This window comes from Balaenoptera acutorostrata, chromosome 6, assembly GCF_949987535.1.
Source record: "Balaenoptera acutorostrata chromosome 6, mBalAcu1.1, whole genome shotgun sequence".
NCBI classification, from domain to species: Eukaryota; Metazoa; Chordata; class Mammalia; order Artiodactyla; family Balaenopteridae; genus Balaenoptera; species Balaenoptera acutorostrata.
Window position 1 is genome coordinate 121,243,791 of NC_080069.1, and position 19,338 is coordinate 121,263,128.

Below are 19,338 nucleotides of genomic sequence, written 5' to 3' on the forward strand. Positions count from 1 at the left end.
GGGCCTTCTGGGTGGCAGCACTTCACAGAGGGAGACCGAGCTGCAGCCTTGAGCCTTTGGCTGTTGGGGGGTGGGCGGGCTGACTCACTTGGCCCCCTCCCTGGTGCCGATGGGGCAGCTCCCACACCCATGGGCGCTGGCACCCGGTCAGGCCCCTGGGTTTCGGAAAAGGAAGCCGCAGCCCCGCGGCGCCTGACCCGAGCTGGCTGAGGATGCGCTCTGCGCGCCGGGACCCGCTGGCCCCCGGGCCGGGAGGAGATGTTTAGCCTGCGACCCCCCAGAGCAGGCTCGCTCCCGCGGCCGCCCGCTGGGGCCACCCTGGCCGCGGGCCCGCCGGGACGCCCCTGCTCGCAGAGCCCCTCCCCGGGCCGTGGCGCGTCCCCCGAGTCTCGCAGTATTTCCTTCCTGCACCTTTAAGAAGACCGTTGCTCCGTGGTGGGATGGTGTGTTAAAGCCACACAGAGGAAGTTACGCAGCCCGGATCAGACCGAGAGATAAAAGCCCCGATGGTGATCGTGAGTGATGGCAAGAGGATTTAGCCTCGGCATTAACTTGGAGCGGAGTGCAGGGGGGCAGTGAAACGCCCCGCCATCTGGCCCGCGCCGCGCCGGGGGGATGCCCCGGCGCCCCGACGAGCAGCCGCGAAGCCCACCCGGGCCGGGGGCTGCCCGGTGCCCGAGCGCGGGTCCCCTCCGAGCCGCCCAGGGGGCCCCAAAAGTTTGCACTTGTTAGCGGCGACCTCCCGCTCGGCCGGGGCGGGCGATGCGGGCGGCTGGGGCGGGCCCCTCCCCCGGCCCGCGTCTCCGGGACGGCTGCGGGCGGCCCCCCCGGCGGCCGGTGGGCTCCCCAGCCCCGATCTGACGGCCGCGGCGGCGGCGGCCACGGCGGCAGCGGGAGCAGCGCGGGGAAGGAGCGCCGGCTCGCAGCCCTCGGCCCTCGCCCCACCCAGCGCCAGCCAGACGGGGGAGGCGGAGCGCCGGAGGGTGGCGGTCCTCGGCCTCCCGGGTATCCGCTCCGGGAAGCTGCTCCGAGCCGGGGTAAGGCTGGAGGGGAGAGCCCGGGCGGCGAGCGGGGGGCGGGGTGGGGGGAGAGATGCTGCAGCTTTGCCAGGCCGGTTTCATTTTTAAAGGGCTTCGGTGACCGTGCAGGCTTTCCCGCGGCCCAGGAGCCACTTAAAGCGGCCCAGCAAGGGCTCGGATGCAAAAGTTATTTGGTGGCGGCCGTTACTAGCGGAGGACTCGAGTCGCTTGGAGAGGGGTGTGTGAGTGTGCATTTGTAGCAGCATCTTAAAGGAGTAGCTTGTCTTTCTGGCTGGCTTTTCCCCACCAGGGTCTTTTTCCATCGTTTGTGAGTGAGTGGTGGGGATGGGTGTTACCAGAATGCCTGGACGTGTTTGTGAAAAGGAAATTAACCCTTCTCGCGCGCCATTCCCCTACCCCAATTTCATCGCCACCCCAATTCCTCCCATCCCCTTCCCCTCTCTGAAAACTGGGTATGTGTGAGTTGCACAGAGAAACTCTGTGTTCCAGCGGCGGCTAGAAACTTCTTTCCGTGCCCTGGAGGGGTGGGCTAACGGGGAGGGTTATGTGCCTGGACCGGCTTGGGGACAGAGTGGAGTCGAACCTCCAGCCGGGTGGCACGCAAATGGTGGGAGCAGAGGCCGCGGGAAGGCGGGAAGGGGACCGTGGGCTCGCGGCGTCCGCGGGCTCCGGAGTAAGTTGTCCGCCTGGGCTGGGGGCGGCAGCGCTGGGGAAAAGGATGCGACGAATTCCCCGGCGCTTTGCTGGGCGTCTTCTAAGTAAGGGAGGCGGTGCCAGGTGTGGGTGCACCCTCGGTGCCCGCCGGGCCTTTTTTAAAGGCGTGATTATTAATTGCTCCCGTGGCTTGCACTCAACTTCGGGAAGACGAAAAGCAACTGCGGGATTGCCAGGCACGCATCCCCGTGCGATGCCCGCCGTTTGCAGCCCACCCGAAGCACGGACTCCGAACCCTTGGCGTCCAAGGCTGGGAGCTGACCCCCATCTCCACACCCCCCCTCCCCCCGGCCCCAGCCGCCCAGCCGAGGCCTCCTCCTCGCGCCCCACCCCCCGCGCTCAACTCTTCGGGGCTGTCTGGGCGCTGAGAGGGCGTGGGGGGCGCCCGGGGGCCCGAGAAGGCTCCCATTCCGGGGCTGGGGGCACCGGGGCCGCCGGAAATGGGATGCTCACTCGGGCGGCGGCGTTGAGTGGGGCACCTACTGGACCGGCGCGGGGTGAGGGGGGTTAGGGTTGGGAGGATGGGGTGGGGCTGGAAGGTGATCGCGACCCTGAGCGGGTTCCCCTTTCCTTCCTGGCTCCCAGCACCCTCCCCTGAAGGCAGATCTCACCCCCCTCGGCTGTCCCCGCTGGGAAAGGAGAAGAAACTTGGGGGTGGGCTGGGTCCTGGGAGAAGCCCCCAGTGCCCCCTCTCCAGGGGATCCCCCCCAGGGGCTCCGCGTCCACCAAGGCAAGTTTCCCACGAGGCGAGGGCGCAGCCGGCAACTCCTGGAGGAGCTTCCAGCCCAGCCAGCTCGAGAGGCGCTAATTCAATACGACAGAGAAATCTGAGTTCAGAAATCCTGGTAAAATCTAATTTTCGGGTTTTAAAACCCTGGCTTTCAGCCCCCCTCGGCTCCTGAGGACTCTTAAAAGAAAATAAAGCGCATTGATTCTATTTGTTTCTGGGAGCTGCAGTTTCTTAATAATATCAGGTGAAGATTTATTTTCCAAGGAGAAAACTATCCACCGGGATACAACCTCTTACTCTGAAATTTCCCACACTGGCTTCTCACTCTGAGCTTTCCTCCTCGCTGTTCCGAAGACTCTTGCATCTCTCCCCCTCCCTTTTTTTCTGTTTGGCAAAAACTGACTGTAACATTCTCATGCTGAGCTCACAATTCCCTTACGATGCCAGCAACGCCCAATTGATTGACTAGTTGTAAACACATTTATTACCTACCCCGCCCCCCCCCCGGCAGATTTTGATGTTGTTGGCTCCCCCACCCCATTTTCCAGGGAATGCATGGCATTTAAGCCTGCAGAACTGCAGAGCAATTAATAGGTTTGCGAGGCGCGCTGCCTCTTCCATCTTGCGGGCCTCCTGGCCTTCGGGCCTCACTGCCTCCCCACGCCCGCCTGCGTCCAGTGCGGTCCAGGCCGAGAGCAGCACTGGTCCTGCAGACGAAGGGAGCCCGCGTCCGGGCCCACCCTGCGAGCCGCGGCCCGGCGCCCTGGTGTCCCGCATCAGGAGCGCTCTACCTGGGAGTGAACAGTTAGGAGCCCGCGGCTGGAAGAATGAGTTAGGAATGTGCTGTCTTCTGGGCAGCGCAAAGCTCAGAGAGAGGCATCCAAACCTTTGCCGGCCGCGCTATCTTATTTTTACTACATTTTCTCAGGTTGTAAAAATAGTCTCCAGGCGGGTTCTTTCTGAGAGTTTTCTAGCAAGAAGCACATTCAAGGCTGGGCAGGCTCTGTAACACTGTTTCTCTTTAAACAGCCAGAGGGGAGATGTGAAAATGTGTCCCCCTCGGATCCTCCCCATTCATCTCCATCAAGAGCCCTTCAGCCAGAGAGAGGGGCAGGGGCTGCCTTAATGCAGATTTATGATGTCCCCAGCCTGGAGCTTTGGGGCAGAGGCTGGGGACTTCTCCTGGGGAGGTGCGGAGTGGCCAGCCCCCATTTGGACAATGTTCCCCCCCGCCACTCCGGTTTGTCATTTTTGGCAGGAGTGCATTTGTATCTGGGTGGAGAATGGAGGTTCATGGAAAGGTAGTTAACTCTTCAGGACCTTCTAGGTACAATGGCTGAAGAGTCAGCAGTTTGGGAATTTAGATGCAATAATCATAGACATAATAACCAGAATTAATAACACACCCGCTTCTGCTGTGACTCATTGCAGTAACCTTTGCCCTATTGGCTAGTATTTTTGGCCAGGATCCCACACTGGGGACCAAATTCTCCTGGTGATATATCAAGTGTCCTGAAACACCCCACACTATTGGAGTCGTGTTTTTCGCAATGTAACATTCATCTTAGTTATGTTTATTTAGGGCTTTTAAATAATTACCGGTAGCTTAAAATAGTAAAGCAACAATCATAATGGTGACCTGTTTATAAACATACCCTCTAAGGGATGATTGCAAAATTTTGGCCTTGATCGGAAAAAGCTAATATGACAAATCATTGTCACTTCCGTCAAAGTCTTCAACATCCCTAGTTTCTTACAGTTAAAAATTAAATTCACCATTTCAGAATTTTGGAGAGATATTTACTGGCACCCAGTTCGTAATTGTTGGCCCACGCGTGGACCATTCTTAATCGGAACCTGTCCGCACAGCCTTATCGGCACCTGTGATTACAGCTTCATCTCTGCCTTCGGCGGTTTTGACATTTTGACTTGTCAGTCATGATAAAGCCACCATTCAGTCTCGGCTCCTGGGGCTGTTTTTGAAAGTCACTGACCCCAAACAGGGGCACTTCTGCTGACCCCGACACCCCCATAAATAAGGAGAAAGTGCATCACCTTTTTAATAATGTGCCCCATCTCCAAATGTGCATCTCCTATATTAATAAAAATAACCCAGTTTCCTCGGGACACTTTTCTAATGCAGCCTCATTTTTTTGCACATTTTGCCAGAGAGCTTTTGTTCTTATACATCTTTACCCCCCTTTCTCTATTTAATTTGTTGCAGGTGTTGTTGCTAACGAGCTCTCTCTCCTCCCTTCTTGCAATGAAAGACAAGCCAGACCCCGGGTACCTGGATGGCTTGGAAGCTGAAGTCTCAGAAACTTCCTAATAAGTTGCCGATGGCTACCGGCCAAGGTCAGCTGGTTCCCATTAGCGTCTGTCCCCACCAAAGCCGAGCCAAATAAGCTGCTCCCCAGTTAACACCTCAGTCGCTTTTTTTATGCTCCAGTCCAGCTGCACAATTGTTGTCACTTTACGCCCATATGAAAAGAAATCTCTTTTATTGGCCCAAAATGCCAAGTCCAATCCCATAGAGGGAACGTGTTTGCAGCTAACAGGTACACCTCCTGATTTTATTTTATCTTTACAACGCAGGCCGGAGGGTTGTTTTGCAGTTGTGTTGAGCACATCACACATTAAGGGCCCTTTAAAGACCTGGGTTGATTGGAAGGACAAAAATTAAAAGCAATCTGATCCGGCCTCATGCCAGATCCCTGCGGATTTTCTCCCTATCCCATTTCCATCCACTGTCACAATTTGAGAGTCTGCCTGATTTGACCAGATTCACCTCTGGGAGAGGTGTGATGCCAAGGTTAGGAGGACGCCAAGTTGTGGGCAACTTCTCGATCTGCCCATCAGCAGTCTGAGAAACGCTGGCTCTGAGTTTTCCATATCGGCCTCTTGGAAAAAACACGTTCCTCACTGTTTGCAACCTGGCAGAGTCCCTGGGACATCCGGCCTCCGTCGCCTGGTAGATGTGGCTTTTCCATGCTGAGGTTTCGAGTCCCTCCTGACCCAGTCGCCACCTCTCCGGTCCCTCTCTGGGCCTCGCCCCTGGGGACTGCGCCGCCATGCTGCACCTGCTGGCTCTTTTCCTGCACTGCCTCCCGCTGGCCTCTGGGGACTACGACATCTGCAAATCCTGGGTGACCACGGATGAAGGCCCCTCCTGGGAGTTCTATGCCTGCCAGCCCAAGGTGATGCGCCTGAAGGACTATGTCAAGGTGAAGGTGGAGCCCTCCGGCATCACGTGCGGAGACCCCCCTGAGAGATTCTGCTCCCACGTAAGTCAGCCCCACCCCGCCGTTCTGTTCGCTCAGGCCAAGTGGGTGGGGGTCTGGGCCGGACCCTTGGGGTGGGTGAGCAGAGCGGGAGGACCAAGATGCAAGGTTGACTTTCCTGCATGTAGGTTTGGGATCAGGTCTCTGTCCCACCTTGGAAATGTGCCAAAGCAAAGGCAGCCCTGAGGATGCTGGGGTCACGTGACATCGTTCTTTGGGGTGGGGAAATTCTTGGCCAGGTGATCGCTAGAGCCTCTCCTCTTGGGAAAACCACAGTACTAGTCACGGTTCCCCAGCCTTGCAGATAAGCCCCGCCTCTCTCGTAGGAAGTCAGCATCTGGGCGAGCGAGCAAAGTGCTATTCGCAACGTTGCACTCTGACCTCCCTCTGTTCGTCCCTTTGTGGTGCCACCTCCTATTCCACCCAATCCAATCCAGCAAACAGATTTGCCAAGCGAGGGAATGCCAAGCACCGAGCTGGCACTTTGCAGGGGAAGGTTTGACGGCAGTGCAGAGGGGATTCGGAAGGGAGGACGGAAGGGGTCAGAGCAGGGCGGGCGGTGTGGCTGGCGCCATTTCTGATTCCACCCCTATGTGCAGTGACCGCAGTCGCTGGTTAAGTCACGGGGAAGGCAGGCTTTCAGGTGTTGTCACTTGAGTCCCTAGTTGGAGAAAGATGGAGTCTTGGAGCCACGGGGTACATCAGTACTCAAGTAACATTAACAACAACAACAACAATAATAATAGCGGGGATCATTTATGCAAGCCCCTGAGTGTGGAGGCTAAGGGCTCAGTACGAGTCATTCCATGGAGTCCTCCACTCAGCTGAGCTGGGTTGATTCTGTGTTGTACAAAGTAGGAGTTTCAGGGGGTGAGCTCTGGACCCGTGGCATCTCTGGGCCACTATTCCATCATCTGTAAAGTGTGTACACTAATAGCACACACTCAAGTCGCTGTAAGGAGTAAGTGAGCTAATGCACCCTAAAATGCTCAGACTAGGGTCTGGCAGAGAGCAAGTGCCCCTAGGTGTTAGCTATTGTCATTCCCATTGTACAGATGGAGAAACTGAGGTCCAAAGTCACAGCCCAGGAAGTGATGAAGCTATGATTTGAGTGTCTGGCTCCAGAGTCACTGAGCTAATCTGCCTCCCGAGAGACGCCTTCTCACTGGGCAGAGCCCCGGGTCAGGCAGGAGGCTGGACAGGGCAACCAGGGTGCAGGATCCACAGGAAGGGCTCAGTGTCATCCTCGGGTGGCTGCTGCCTTCTTGTGTCCTGGGGGAGCCTCCAGGTCTCTGGGTTTATGGCTGGACTGAGCCGGTGTCCCCACTGGGCTCCTGAGGATGCCTCAGCCCCGTGGGGCGCTTGGGTCCTATCCTAGAGCAGTCAGCCTGGGAAGGTAGGTTCCCACTTGGATGGTCAGCAGTCAGGAGGCTGTCACTGTGGGTGGTGGCTGGGCTGGCGGGAGCTAGCTGGGGAGAGAGAGAGGGAGGGAAGGAGAAAGCAGCACAGGGCCAGGAGCCAGGGACTGGAGAGTTCCACTGCACTGAGGACTCCAGGGCTTTGCTGGCTCAGGGACAGGCAAGGGGGCTGGCCCCTGAAGGTCAGGGCCAAGGCCAGCACCGGGGGAGCCGAGCTCTGAGTCCACATCTGAAGCTGGCTGCCCACCCCAACCCCAGCTCATGTAAGGACTTCTCCACACACTCCTTGAGCAGAGTCAACCGCTGCCTCTTGTATTAGAGTCTTGACTGTATTTCTTCTTTTGAATATTAATCGTCTTAATGTGCTGGGGGCGGGGCCGTGGGGCGGGGTGCCTAAATCATAAATCACTGGACCAGCTTCTGGTCAAGGCTTGAGGGGTGGAGATGACCATCAAATGCAAGTCTGAGGCCCTCTCCTGGCCAAAGGTGGCTCAGGATGCCCTTGGCCCTGGGCCTCCGCCCTGCCCCCCCTCTCACACACAGAGAACCCAGTGCAGCTGCCGGGGTGGCCGGGGTGGAGTGGTCACCCCGCCACAGTCCTGATGACACCCAGCATGGGTCCTTGAGCTGTGCAAGGAGCATTCATGCCCTTCCTGTCCTCTCCTGGGAAGACCGGTGAGGAGGGCAGGGGAGGAAGAACAGCATCTCCCTCAGTGTCCTGACACCTGTCTGATGGACTTAAATATTTCATGATGGGCTGCCATCCGGCTCTGCCCTTGATTACAAATGTGCAGCCAACGAGGATGGGGACGCTGCCTAGGCTGGCTTCTGCAGGGAGGAGGGGGTCACATCCAGATGGATTCAAACCCCCCCCCACCCCACTGTTTAGTGCAGCTTCCCTAAGCAGGTTCTGTGCATGTCTCATTAAATTATCTCTAGGATGCTCTGAGGTGGGGGCTCTTCTAATCCCATTGTAGGGATTAGAAAGCGTTGGCTAAATCCCGCCAAGGTCACTCGGTCTAGAGGGCAGGCTGGGAACTTGTACGTGGCCAGGACCCATGCTTATGCACCCGACGGCCCAGCCTTCCCTCTCTGAGCTTCGGTGAAGCAAAGATGATGATGTAGGCAAGTCACAGTGCCAGTGGAAAGATGCAGCCCCGCCATGGGTGTCCTGGCACGTAGTAGGTACTCCATGTGTGGTAGCTGTTATTTGCTTATTATTGTGGCTATTATGTCCTTGGTGGTGTCTGGGCCTTTGTCTCTTTGCCTCTCTCCAGCCTTGGGGACACCACGCCCTGTATTCCTGGTCTCAGGGCAGCCGGTTGCGGATGTGTGCTCAGGAAGCGTTCACTCCTCTAGCCATGGCCGGTGGCGCCACCAGGGGGCGCCCTAGTGGTACCCAGGTGGCCCTCTGTCCCCTTAGCCTTACAATAGCCCAGTGGGTCCCTGTTTCCTGGCACCCCTCCTGCGGCGAGTGCTGGGCCTGTCCTAACATCCATCCAAACGCAGCATGAGCCCTGGGGCACCCTGAGGATGCAAGAGGGGCCACGGAACAACTGCCCCTTTCAGGCTTCAGTGTGCAGACCCTCTCTCCCCCCCTGGACTTGGGTACTTCTGCAAGGCCACCTGAGAACTGAATTGTAAATTCCAGCCTGGTGAGGAAGGGGAGTGGGGAGGAAGACCAAGATAAATGAACAAAAAGCCTATTGGCTCTAAATGCACAATGAGAATGAATAGGGCTGAGCTCTCAACCAAGGATTCTTGGGCAAGGGCAAAATTTCAATGAGGGCTGCGGGAGAAGGCGGGCAGCTTCCCACCCCTGACGCCCAGGGCCTGGCTGGAGAGGGCCAGCCTTCTGAGGCTGCAGGGCCAGGGAGAAGGAGGGAAAGGCAGCGCCCGCAAAGGCTTCTCAGCCCCTAGCAGGACCCCTTTGGGATGGGGAGGGCACAGTTGGCGTGGGGAGCAGCCCCACAGAGCTTCGAAAGAGAGGTTGCCGGCCAGCTGCCTGCGCTGCCATGAAAGGAAGGGGGAAACCCTGTCCTCGTGCCTTGAGCCTCAGGAGAGAGATGGTGAGAAAAGAGGGTGGGGGGCACAGAACAGGCAGGTGGTGTTTAAAATGATCCTACAGCTAGCTACACACTGCTGCCCAAAGTGCAGTCCCTGGACTCACCTTGTTAGAAATGCAGACCCCCAGGCCCCGCCCCAGACCCGCTGAGCCAGAAGCTGCATTTTAACGAGAAGTCCAGGTAATTCGGATGCACGCAGGGTGTGGAACGCTCTGAGGAATGCTGCTCTCCATGGTCCGTCAGTGACGGGTGATACTTATTATTGATGATGGACAGACAGGAGGCCTGTGGTTCCCACGGGACCTTTGCAGGGTAAGGAGGTGTCGCCCCTGCTGAAGGAGAAAGGCAGAGAGCAGGAGGAGTGGAGGTCCCAGGAGGGAGCGGTGAAGCTGGGAGCTCAGATTCCTGTATGTTGGAGACCTGGCGGAAGGTTCCAGAAAGGTGGTGTGCTATCCCGACAAGAGCCATAGACCTGGAATCTGAAGACCTGAGCTTGCATCCCAGCTTTGCTGCTTGTGGGCTGGGTGATCTGGGGCAAGTCTTTCAATTTTCTGAGCCTCAGTTTCCCCACGTGATGGGACATGGCTGCCTTGCCCACCTCTCCAGCTTCCTGGGAGAAGGAAGCGCCTTTCAGAAGATCTGAAAGTGCTTAAAGAGTGCAAGTTCTCTTCTAGGGTGAGGCCTTGATAGTGTCGTTGATCCAGTCTTGAGCATCTTGGCTTTTCCACGGTGAAACAGCTGAACATTAAAGGTCTCACCTAAGGAGACTCGAGCACACAGAGGTGCCTGGGTCTTGGTGCACAGGAAAACCCAGAGGTGGTCACGAAGGCGCATCTTAGAGGACACGTCTTCCTCAGAACCTGCTTTGCCTTCTCTGTGCCTCCGTACACCCAGACGCAGAGCAAATGGCCCCATCCCTACCCCATGGGGTCTGCTGGGCTGATGACTGCAGAGGGCAGGTGGGTCCCGGGAGCCTCAAGCCCCTCCCCTCCATGACACTGAACACCACGTGCAGAATCAAGGTCACAGATGCCGCGCCTCCTGCCAGACCTTGATGTTCACGAAACGTTTCCATCCAGCAGCACTGAGCCCACCAGCCCTCTGGCTCAGGTCTCCTTTCCCCTCTGCGTTCTGGCCCCAAACCCACAGAGGACAGCCTGGGGAACACGCTTCCCCACCCCTCCCTCCTCTCCCCGTCACAGCCCTCCCGTCCCGTTTCCGGGGCTGACCTCATGCCAGGTATAGCTGTGATGGGGCAGTGTGATAACTCTTGCAAATCCAAGTAAACAACAAGAGAAATACAGCAGGTGTTAAGGGTGGTGCACAACTAACTAGGAGTGGGTGAGACTGAGACCTAATGTAAGGAGCTTGAGAAGGATGAGGGTGCGTCCCGCTCCCCCCCCCCCACACCATGCTCTAGCTTACCACAGAGTTTCCCGCCTCCTTGCCTTGGCCCGTGCTGCCTCCTCCGCCTTCTTTGCTTCCTTCATTTCCGAGGCTTTCGTGTTTACCTAGATTACCTCATTTTTCGAGGTTCAGGTTGGACCCACCTCCCCCAGGAGGCCTTCCTTGACTCCCTAGCCCAGGTGGGTTAGAAGGCCCCATCTGGTCACATCTGTGTCATTGGGCTTACAGACGTGGCCTACTGGTTAAGAGCTCAGGCTCTAGAGGCAGAGAGGTAGAGGTCGGCATCCCGTGCTGTGTGACCTTTGGCATGAAGCTTAACCTCTCTGAGTCTCATTTCCTTAAATGGGACTATTGATAGAAGACGCATTTGGAACTGTCATGAGCGCGGTGCCTGGAGTCAATGGTCAATCCATGCTCATTATTCTACTCCTGACGTTTGCCTCCCCCTTGGGCTGTGAGCTCCCCAGGGCCAGGGCTGCCTTGTTCATCTTTGCATCCCTCCCTCTTGGCTCTGTTAATGCTCAGAAGGCATTTACTGAACCAATGGATGGGTGGGTGGAGGGACAGTGTGATCCAGGAAGGCTTCTCGGAGGAGGAGAGATTAGGGCTGACTCTTACAGGAATAACTAGGGTTTCAGTCAGGACAGAGGAGGCACCAAAGGCCTCTACTTATCTCCATTTGAGTCCCTGTTCTGTAGGATTCTCAATCAGTTGACACCAGGAGGTCTGCACAGTTCTGTCCTTAAGCAGGAAGTGATTTTGGAACCTGAGTTTCCCCCAGCCCTTAGTTAAAGCCGCTCAGTCTCTTGAAACGCCCGAGGCAGGGCCCAGCCTGGGACAAGAATAGTTCCATGCATGACATCTTGTGGCTTGGTGAAGTCTCCTTCCTGGGGAGCAGACGAGTGACAGGATGGGAGCAGCGGTGCCTGTGAGGGCCGGGCCCACACGACTGAGATCCTGGCCTCTTACTTTTCTTAAGGGAATGAGTTTGGGTCCCGACACTCCATGGAGCGTAGTGGGCAGAGCCTCTGGAGTGCCAGGGGGAAGGGAACACATCTTTCCAAAGAGTGTCAGAGACTTAGAGGTTCTAGAACTTTTCCCCAGGTTCGTCTGCCTCTTCCCTCTCTACCTTCCCTGGCCCTGATTTTTTCATATATTTTCATTTTTCTCCCTTAATGCATGTATAACACAAGCTGCCTTGTTAAATCCCACGTGTGACGAGGCAGGGGGTGGATGGATGGATGGGCAGGCAGGCCCCTCCAGCTATGGATGTGAACTTGAGGTCTGGGATGGGGCACACGGGCGCCCATGCTCATCCCACCCCTTCTGGGTTGTGGGACTTTGGAGGAGTCCCTCGTGCTCTGAGCCTCGGTTTTCTCATCTGAAAATTGGGGTGCTGCTAAACACAATCTCAAAGGAAGGTCGTACGGATGAGACGAGACAAAGCGTGTAGAGCCCTCAGCTGGGTGCCTGGCACGAAATGAATGTTTCCCAAAAGGGATCTTTTTCCCCCATCCTAGAATTTAGCGTGAGAGACAAAAGAAGGAAGAGTAGAAAATAACAGAAGAGGAGCCTATTAGCCAAGCGTGTAAGGTGGGGTATAGTCAGCATGTGCTGTGGGAGTTCAGAGGGGGAAAGCAGGTCTACGACCTTGAAGGGTTGGAGGGATTCAGAAGAGCCATGATGAGGCAGAAGGAATCGCAACTGCAGAGATGCAGGAAGGGGTCCGTGTGACATGAGGGGACAGTGTGTGGGTGATGGGGAGGGGATGACCCACTCCACCTGTTTGTTTCATCCCCCCCACCCTGCTCCCTGTAAGCCTGTGGGCGGGGCTGTTATTGTGCCATTGGATGGAGGAACAGACCAAGGCTCCCCAAGGTCCACTAATGGTGGAGCTGGGATGCAACCTTCCTCTGCCTGGCTCTTGACCACTCTCTAGTGTCGGGGTTAGGCCAAGGGTGTCGGGGTGGAGAGGAGGAGCAGAGCAGTGGGCATGCAGAGACCCGAGGGAGCCCACAGGGCATGGAATTCCTGAGCCACAGGGCTGGAACAGAACTTGGCAGGCTCAAAGAAGCAGGTTCCAAGCTGCGGCCCCTCACCCTCACTGCCCCAGTAAGGGGGTCCAGGCTGCAAAGCTCTGTTCCTGTCCCACAGCCCAGGACCCAGGCTTTCCTGCCTCAGACCTGGCCAGGGCCCACTTGACCCACTAGGATGCTCAGCTCCTACCTGGAGGGGACCGGAGTGGTGGGGAAAGTGGGAAATGGCAGATGATGCATGGTTCGGTTCAGCTTTGGTTTGCAGGTTCTGATTTGTTTTTCATCACAGCAGATTTGCTTAAATATATGAAAACGTGTTTCTAATTCCCCAAGCACACACCACCTGCTGGCGCTGGTGGGGGGCGGGGGGCGTGTCAGAGCAGCATGAGCGCAGGATGCGAGCCGGGCAGTGCTGGGCCCCGACAGGGTCTCCTCACTGCTGGGACAGCTCCTTAGCCTTAGTTTCCCCAACGGTGCAACGATGGGGTTTGGCTAGATTAACCACTTCACCCAGCATCCCTGCGTGATTGTAGATACATTCTCAGAGTTTGGTAAAAATCTATGCTGGGGTTCAGCCTTGGTCTCAAACAGACAAAGTGAGGGGCTCCAGTGCAGACAGAAGGGTTCCAAGTGCATATCCTGTGCTCAGCACAGCACTAGATGTTTTTTCAAGTTTAAATCCATTTATTATAGTAGTCTATTAAAGGAAAATCAAAACAAAGAAAAACAAAGCTGAGGGCTAAAAACATAATGGTACATCACGTCATTTCCCCTTGGTTTCTGCTTCTAAATTCTTTTACAAATTTTTTAATTGAGGTATAATTGACATAGAAGATTGTATTAGTTTTAGGTGTACTGTACAACATGATGATTTGATGTAGGTACATATTGTGAAAGGATTACCACTGTAAGTTTAGTTAATATCCATCACCACGCACAGTTAAAACTTCTTCTTGTGGTGAAGGCATTTAAAAATATTTTTTAATTAAAAGAATTGAGGTGATAGTCATATAACATGAAATGAACCATTAAATTTTTAAAAGTTGGGGTAAAATATATATGACATAAAATTTGCCTTTTTAACCATTTTTAAGTTGTGCATTTAGCACATTCATGATGTTGTGTAACCAGACGGGAAACCCCATCTCCGTCAGAAGCCACTCCCCATTCCTCCTTCCGCCAGCCCCTGGCAACCACTAGTCTGCTTTCTGTCTCTCACATTTGCCTATTCCAGACATTTCACATAAATGGAATCATGCAGTGTGTGACTTTTTGTATCTGGCTTCCTTCACTCAGCATAACGTTCTCGAGCTTCATCCATATTGTAGCTCGTACCAGTACTTCATTCCTTTTCATGGCCGAATAATATTCCACTGTATGCTCTACCACATTTTGTTTATCCATTCATTGGTTGCTGGGCATTTGGGTTGTTTCCGCTTTGGGGCTATTATGAATAATATTGTTATGAACATTTATGTACAAGGTTTTGAGTGGAGATATGTTTTCATTCCTCTTGGGTCTATACCTAGGAGTGGAATTGCTGGGTCATATGGTAATTTTATTTTTTATTTATTTATTTTTAAAATAAATTTATTTATGTGTTTGTTTATGTTTGGCTATGTTGGGTCTTTGTTGCTGCGCGCGGGCTTTCTCTCCAGTTGCAGCGAGTCGGGGCTACTCTTCATTGTGGTGTGCAGGCTTCTCATTGCGGTGGCTTCCCTTTGTTGCGGAGCACCAGCTCTAGGCGCACGGGCTTCAGTAGCTGTGGCATGCGGGCTTAGTAGTTGCAGCTCGTGGGCTCTAGAGCACAGGCTCAGTAGTTGTGGCGCACGGGCTTAGCTGCTCCATGGTGTGTGGGATCTTCCTGGACCAGGGCTCGAACCCGTGTCCCCTGCATTGGCAGGCAGATTCTTAACCACTGCACCACCAGGGAAGTCCCCATATGGTAATTTTAGATTTAAGTTTTTAAGGAACTGCCAAACTGTTTTCCAGGGCAGCTGCACCATATTACATTCCTACCAGCTCTGTACAAGTGTTCCAATTTCTCCAGGTCCTTGCCAACGTTTGTTATTTTCCGTCTTTGTTTTTCACTGTAATGGCTAACCTGGTTGGTGTGAAGTGGTATCTCATTAGGATTTTGATTTTCATTTCCCTAATGACTAATGATGCTGGATATTATGTGCTTATTGGCCATTTATATATCTTCTTCGGAGAGATATATATCCAAGTCTTTTGCCCATTTTTTCATTGGGTTGTCTTTTTGTTGTTGAGTAGTACATGTTTTTTATATATTCTGGATACTAAATCCTTATCAGATATATGATTTGCAAATATTTCCCCCATTCTACAGATAATCTTTCATTCTCTTGATTGTGTCCTTTTAGGCACAATTTTTTTTTTTATTTTAGTGAAGTCTAATTCATCTCTTTTTTCCTTGTGCTTTTGGTGTCATATCTAAGAAATCATTGCTAAATTCAAGCTCACGAGTGCTTACCCCTATGTTTTCTTCTAAGACTTTCATAGTTTTCACTCTTATAGTTAGATCTTTGATCCATTTTGAGTTAATTTTTGTATATGAAGTCAGACAAGCATCCAACTTCATTCTTTTACATGCGGATATACGCTTTTCCCAACACCATATGTTGAAAAGACTAGTCTTTCCCCATGGAATGGTCTTGACACCCTTGTTGAAAATCAGTTGACCATAGACGTATGGGTTTATTTCTGGACTCTCAGATCTATTCCATTGAGGCACTGAGCAGTCTATGTGCAGTATTTCATCTAACCCTCCCAAATATCCCTCATGGTGGAAACAACCTTTATCTTATTGTCCCCATTTTACAGATGAGAAAACTGAGAGTCTAATACTGAGTGGCAAACTCCAGGCCCAAACTCAGACCCTAGTCATTCAACCTCCCGAGGAGGGAGGAAGTCCAAATGCTCACCCCTCCTCCCTCCCTTTCTCTCCCACCTCCGTCCTTTCCTCCCTCTTTTTCTCCTTTTTTCCCTAACTTATCCTTTAAGCTGGGACGTTAACGGTGATTCCCAGAGGAGGGTATCTGGGGAGGGGATGTCATGACCTGTGACCTCTCTGGTCTCCAAATATCTCCTGCTTCCACTTCACCTCCTCCCCTCCCCTGCTCATCAGGGCACCAGATTCTGTGTCTCCATCTTTGCTACATGGGCTGTGCTTGCACAAAGTAGGCGATAAAGAAATGCTGGGGATAATTATCCCTCATCTCAAGTAGATGGTGCAGTTTGGAAGGGGTCTTAGAGATTATCTAAACCAGAGGAACCCCGATATCTCTAAGCACATTACAGTGGAACTAACTACTCAGGGGAAAGTGGGTGCCTGGGACCTGGCTACTGGCACCCTCTGCCCCTGCCCCGGCCCCCTGAGCCCCCACCCCCGGAAGTCCTAGGGCTCCTGTGAACACAATACGAAACCACTAATAGAGTCCAACTTCCGCCCCATTTCCTACATGGGGAAACTGAGGCCCAACGGGATGGACTGACTTCCTGGGTCCCCAGTGAGGGAGCAGCAGACCCGAGAGGTTCGACCGTAAGCCATGGGCTCTCCCACAAGAGTAGACTGGAGCCCTGGGGACATGAGGCCCTCCACACCAGGTCTCCGTGCATCCAGTCACATCCTGGATTTGACCACATGTGGTGGCATTTGGTGGGAGACCTGGAATGCCTCCCAGCGTGCGCTGGAGCTACACCTTCAGGGTAGGCATGGCCATAAGGTTAAAGTTTGCTCTCTGGCCTGCTCAGGTGAGCTCTCACACCTGTGTGTAGCCCCTGGTGACCCAGCCCTGCTCAGAGCTGGCTCTCGCAGGCCCTGGGGATCCTGAGACCCCTGCCCTGGCCCGTCCGCAAGCTGTGGTTCTCCTTGCTGTGGCAGCACTGTGAAAGGCGGACAGGAAGGGGATGTTTGTGGGAGGCGGGCAAGGCCAGGGGTGAGGCAGGATGGGGGGCAGAATGGTAGGGATCACGGCAAAGTCAGCCTTGGCGATTACCCTCCGATGTCGGGCTGGGCTGCATGTGGTCCAACCCCGGCCCACAGCTGGGAGCTTCAGGAAGCAAGAGCCGGGGGTATACTCTTGTGTGTCTCACCACATGCTGGTGTTTCTTCCACCCGCCCCGTCTCGTGGGTTTTGGCTGCCATTTCCCGAGGCCTCCCTGTGGGCCGGGTACTCTGCATATGCACTTTCTGTGCATAGCGTTTGTGTTTTCTCCACAGCACTGGGACGGGTATATTGCAAATGAAGGGAAGGAGGCTCAGAGAAATGGAGAGACTTACCCAAGTTTGCACAGCAGCGACAAAGCCGGGACCTGTTTCCGGGGCCTTGACCACTGTGCCATCCTGCCTTGTCAAAAGTCTGGGTCACTGTCCTCGGGGACCCGAGATCCCAAGGTGCAACCACAGAGGGGAAGCCACCTCACCCCTCAGGGTCTCGTTGGTAGGAAGGAATTAAATCCATGTTTGTGGATCCCTCCAGATCTACACCTGGGGCTTTCTAGAGCTGCCCTTCCTATTAAAGTGTCCTGGGCCCGTCTTCAAGGACCTGGCATTCTTCTCCCCCAGCACAGTTTGTCCTGGGGGCTTTGGGACAATTTGGACCCCCTCGGTCCTGCATTCCAGCTCCCTCCTGTTGCCTGAGTCATTTGTCCACTTGACTCCAAGTGTCGACCAGGGAAATAAGAGGAAATGAAACACGACCAGGGCATTTCCCCTCGGTCGTAGCAGAAGTCCGTTTTTGGGCAAAAGATGAAAAGGAGGAGGATGAGAGATGGAGCCTGCAGGTAACCCCAGAGTCTCGTCAGCCACAGCAGCACACGCCCACCTGAGCCCACAGAAAGTGCGTGGTGCCCATACGGGAGACTGCAGGTTCCTGAATCGTCCCCTCCATCTGGGGAATCAAGAGACAGCAAAGGCAGGTGACAGCAGAAGGAGAAGCCAGTGGGCCAAAGAGCATGCCCTGTTCCCACCCCAGGCACCATCTAAAACCCCTTGCCAACAGCTCCAAGGCTGGCATCTTGCTGGGTCTGGGCTTCTGGGGATCAGGGTCCACGCTGGTTTGGCTGCCAGGGGCTGGGTGCCCTTGGGTCTCGTCCCCGCTTTGGGATGTAAATTTTCTGCCTTCACCAGAGGGGGTCTGTGTATTCACCCTCCAGACCCCACTGCATTCCTAGATTTTGCTTCTGGCTTTTGGGACTTTCAGACTTAGAGAGAGGAAGAGGGAGAGGCATGGAGAGAGCAATAACCTCCCAGGCACTGGAGGACCCCAAGGGGATGGACAAAGGCAGGACACCAACCCCAGCTCAGCTGCAAAACCCCAGAGCAGTGCCTCCTTCTTTGGCGGGGTCTCAGCCCCTTTGAGAATCCATGGTGCTCTTCCTGGAACAATGTGTGCGTGCGCACGCGCGCACACACACACACACACACACACACACACACACACAGTTGCAAACACTCACAAGCCTTCCCAGACCACCCTGAGTCCACCTGTGGGCCCCTGTGGGCCCCTATGCTCCCTCTGGGGGCCCTTAAGCTCAGGACAATCACCATGTGTCTTCTTGTAAGTGATTGATCCTGTTGTCTGAGGCTTTTCTTGATTCCACATCTTCCACCACCTCTTCAGACCAGCAAAAGCTTATATTTATTGAGTGCCTACTGCATACCAAGCACTTGACCTGAAGTTGCTTGTTGAACCCACCCACAACACTTACGACAGATCCTATATTTATGCCCATTTTCAATATGAGGAACCTGAGGTTCAGAGAGGTTAAGCCACTTGCCCAAAGTCACACAGCTTCCAAGTAGAGGATCCTGGCACCTCCACTCCAGGCTGCCTGGACCCAGTGCCTAGCTCCTAACCAGGCTGCTTAGCTGACCTGAGGTGCTCTGAGTCTCTATCTCACGGTTAGATTGAGGCGGTTGTTGTGTGTGTACGTGCGTGTGTGCGTGTGTGCACGTACGTGTGGCCATTTTGCTGGGGGAGTGTACTGTCCTTGTGTGCCTCTCCTCCCCCAGCACTCCTCAGCAGCCTGAGCAAGGAGGGCCGGGGAGGAGTGACGGGAGCGTTTTGCCCACCCCCTCTGCCCCCAAGACATGATGGAGTCTGCTAATCCAATTATTTGATAATTCACTTATTTCATGTCTATTTGGCAGTGTGCGGGCTCCCACGCACCAGCTCCGGGGAAGGCGAGATGGCTTTGCCTGGAGGAATCCGATCTGTTTTTCTGGGGAAGGAGTGGGGAAAAAAATACACCCAAGAATGGACAATAATGGACCTAAAAATAGAGGGTGGAGGGAAGTGGGGGCGGGGAGCGGTGCATCTGCCTTCCACTGGGCCTGCTTGCACCCGGCAGCCCTCCCCCTCCCACCCGTGGGTTCCCCAAGGGTCTGGCTGCCTCTCAGCCTGGGGGAGAGGCACGGGAATGGGGAGCGGAAGGAAAGCAAGGCTGCGAGCCAGGTGCCACCCCAAGATGGAGAATTGTCCCATCGAAGGGTCCTCCGGGCTGTGGCCTTGACCTTGGCTGCAGGTCAGAGTCTCCTGGGGAGCTGTAACCAGCCAATGGCTGGGAAGGGACCTACCTCTGAGGGTCTGATGTGGTTGGTCCGGGGTTCCCCTAGGTGAGT

The 19,338-nt window shown here is 54.6% G+C and overlaps 1 protein-coding gene across 8 annotated transcripts in view; it reads left to right on the top strand.

Annotated features, from left to right (window-relative positions):
- Positions 1 to 299: 299 nt before the first annotated feature.
- NTNG2 (netrin G2) overlaps positions 300 to 19,338 on the top strand; it is a 76,844-nt gene continuing 57,805 nt past the window's right edge. For 4 of the 8 annotated variants that reach the window (XM_057549230.1, XM_057549232.1, XM_057549233.1 and 1 more), the window contains exons 1-2: positions 300 to 1,037; positions 4,709 to 5,768. In XM_057549230.1, coding sequence (XP_057405213.1) covers positions 5,556 to 5,768 — 213 coding nt within the window. In that variant the 5' untranslated portion in view covers positions 300 to 1,037; positions 4,709 to 5,555. Of the gene's footprint in view, positions 1,038 to 1,147; positions 1,258 to 4,708; positions 5,769 to 19,338 lie in introns of those variants that run through there. The other 4 variants (XM_057549226.1, XM_057549228.1, XM_057549229.1 and 1 more) reach the window with 4 other exon arrangements.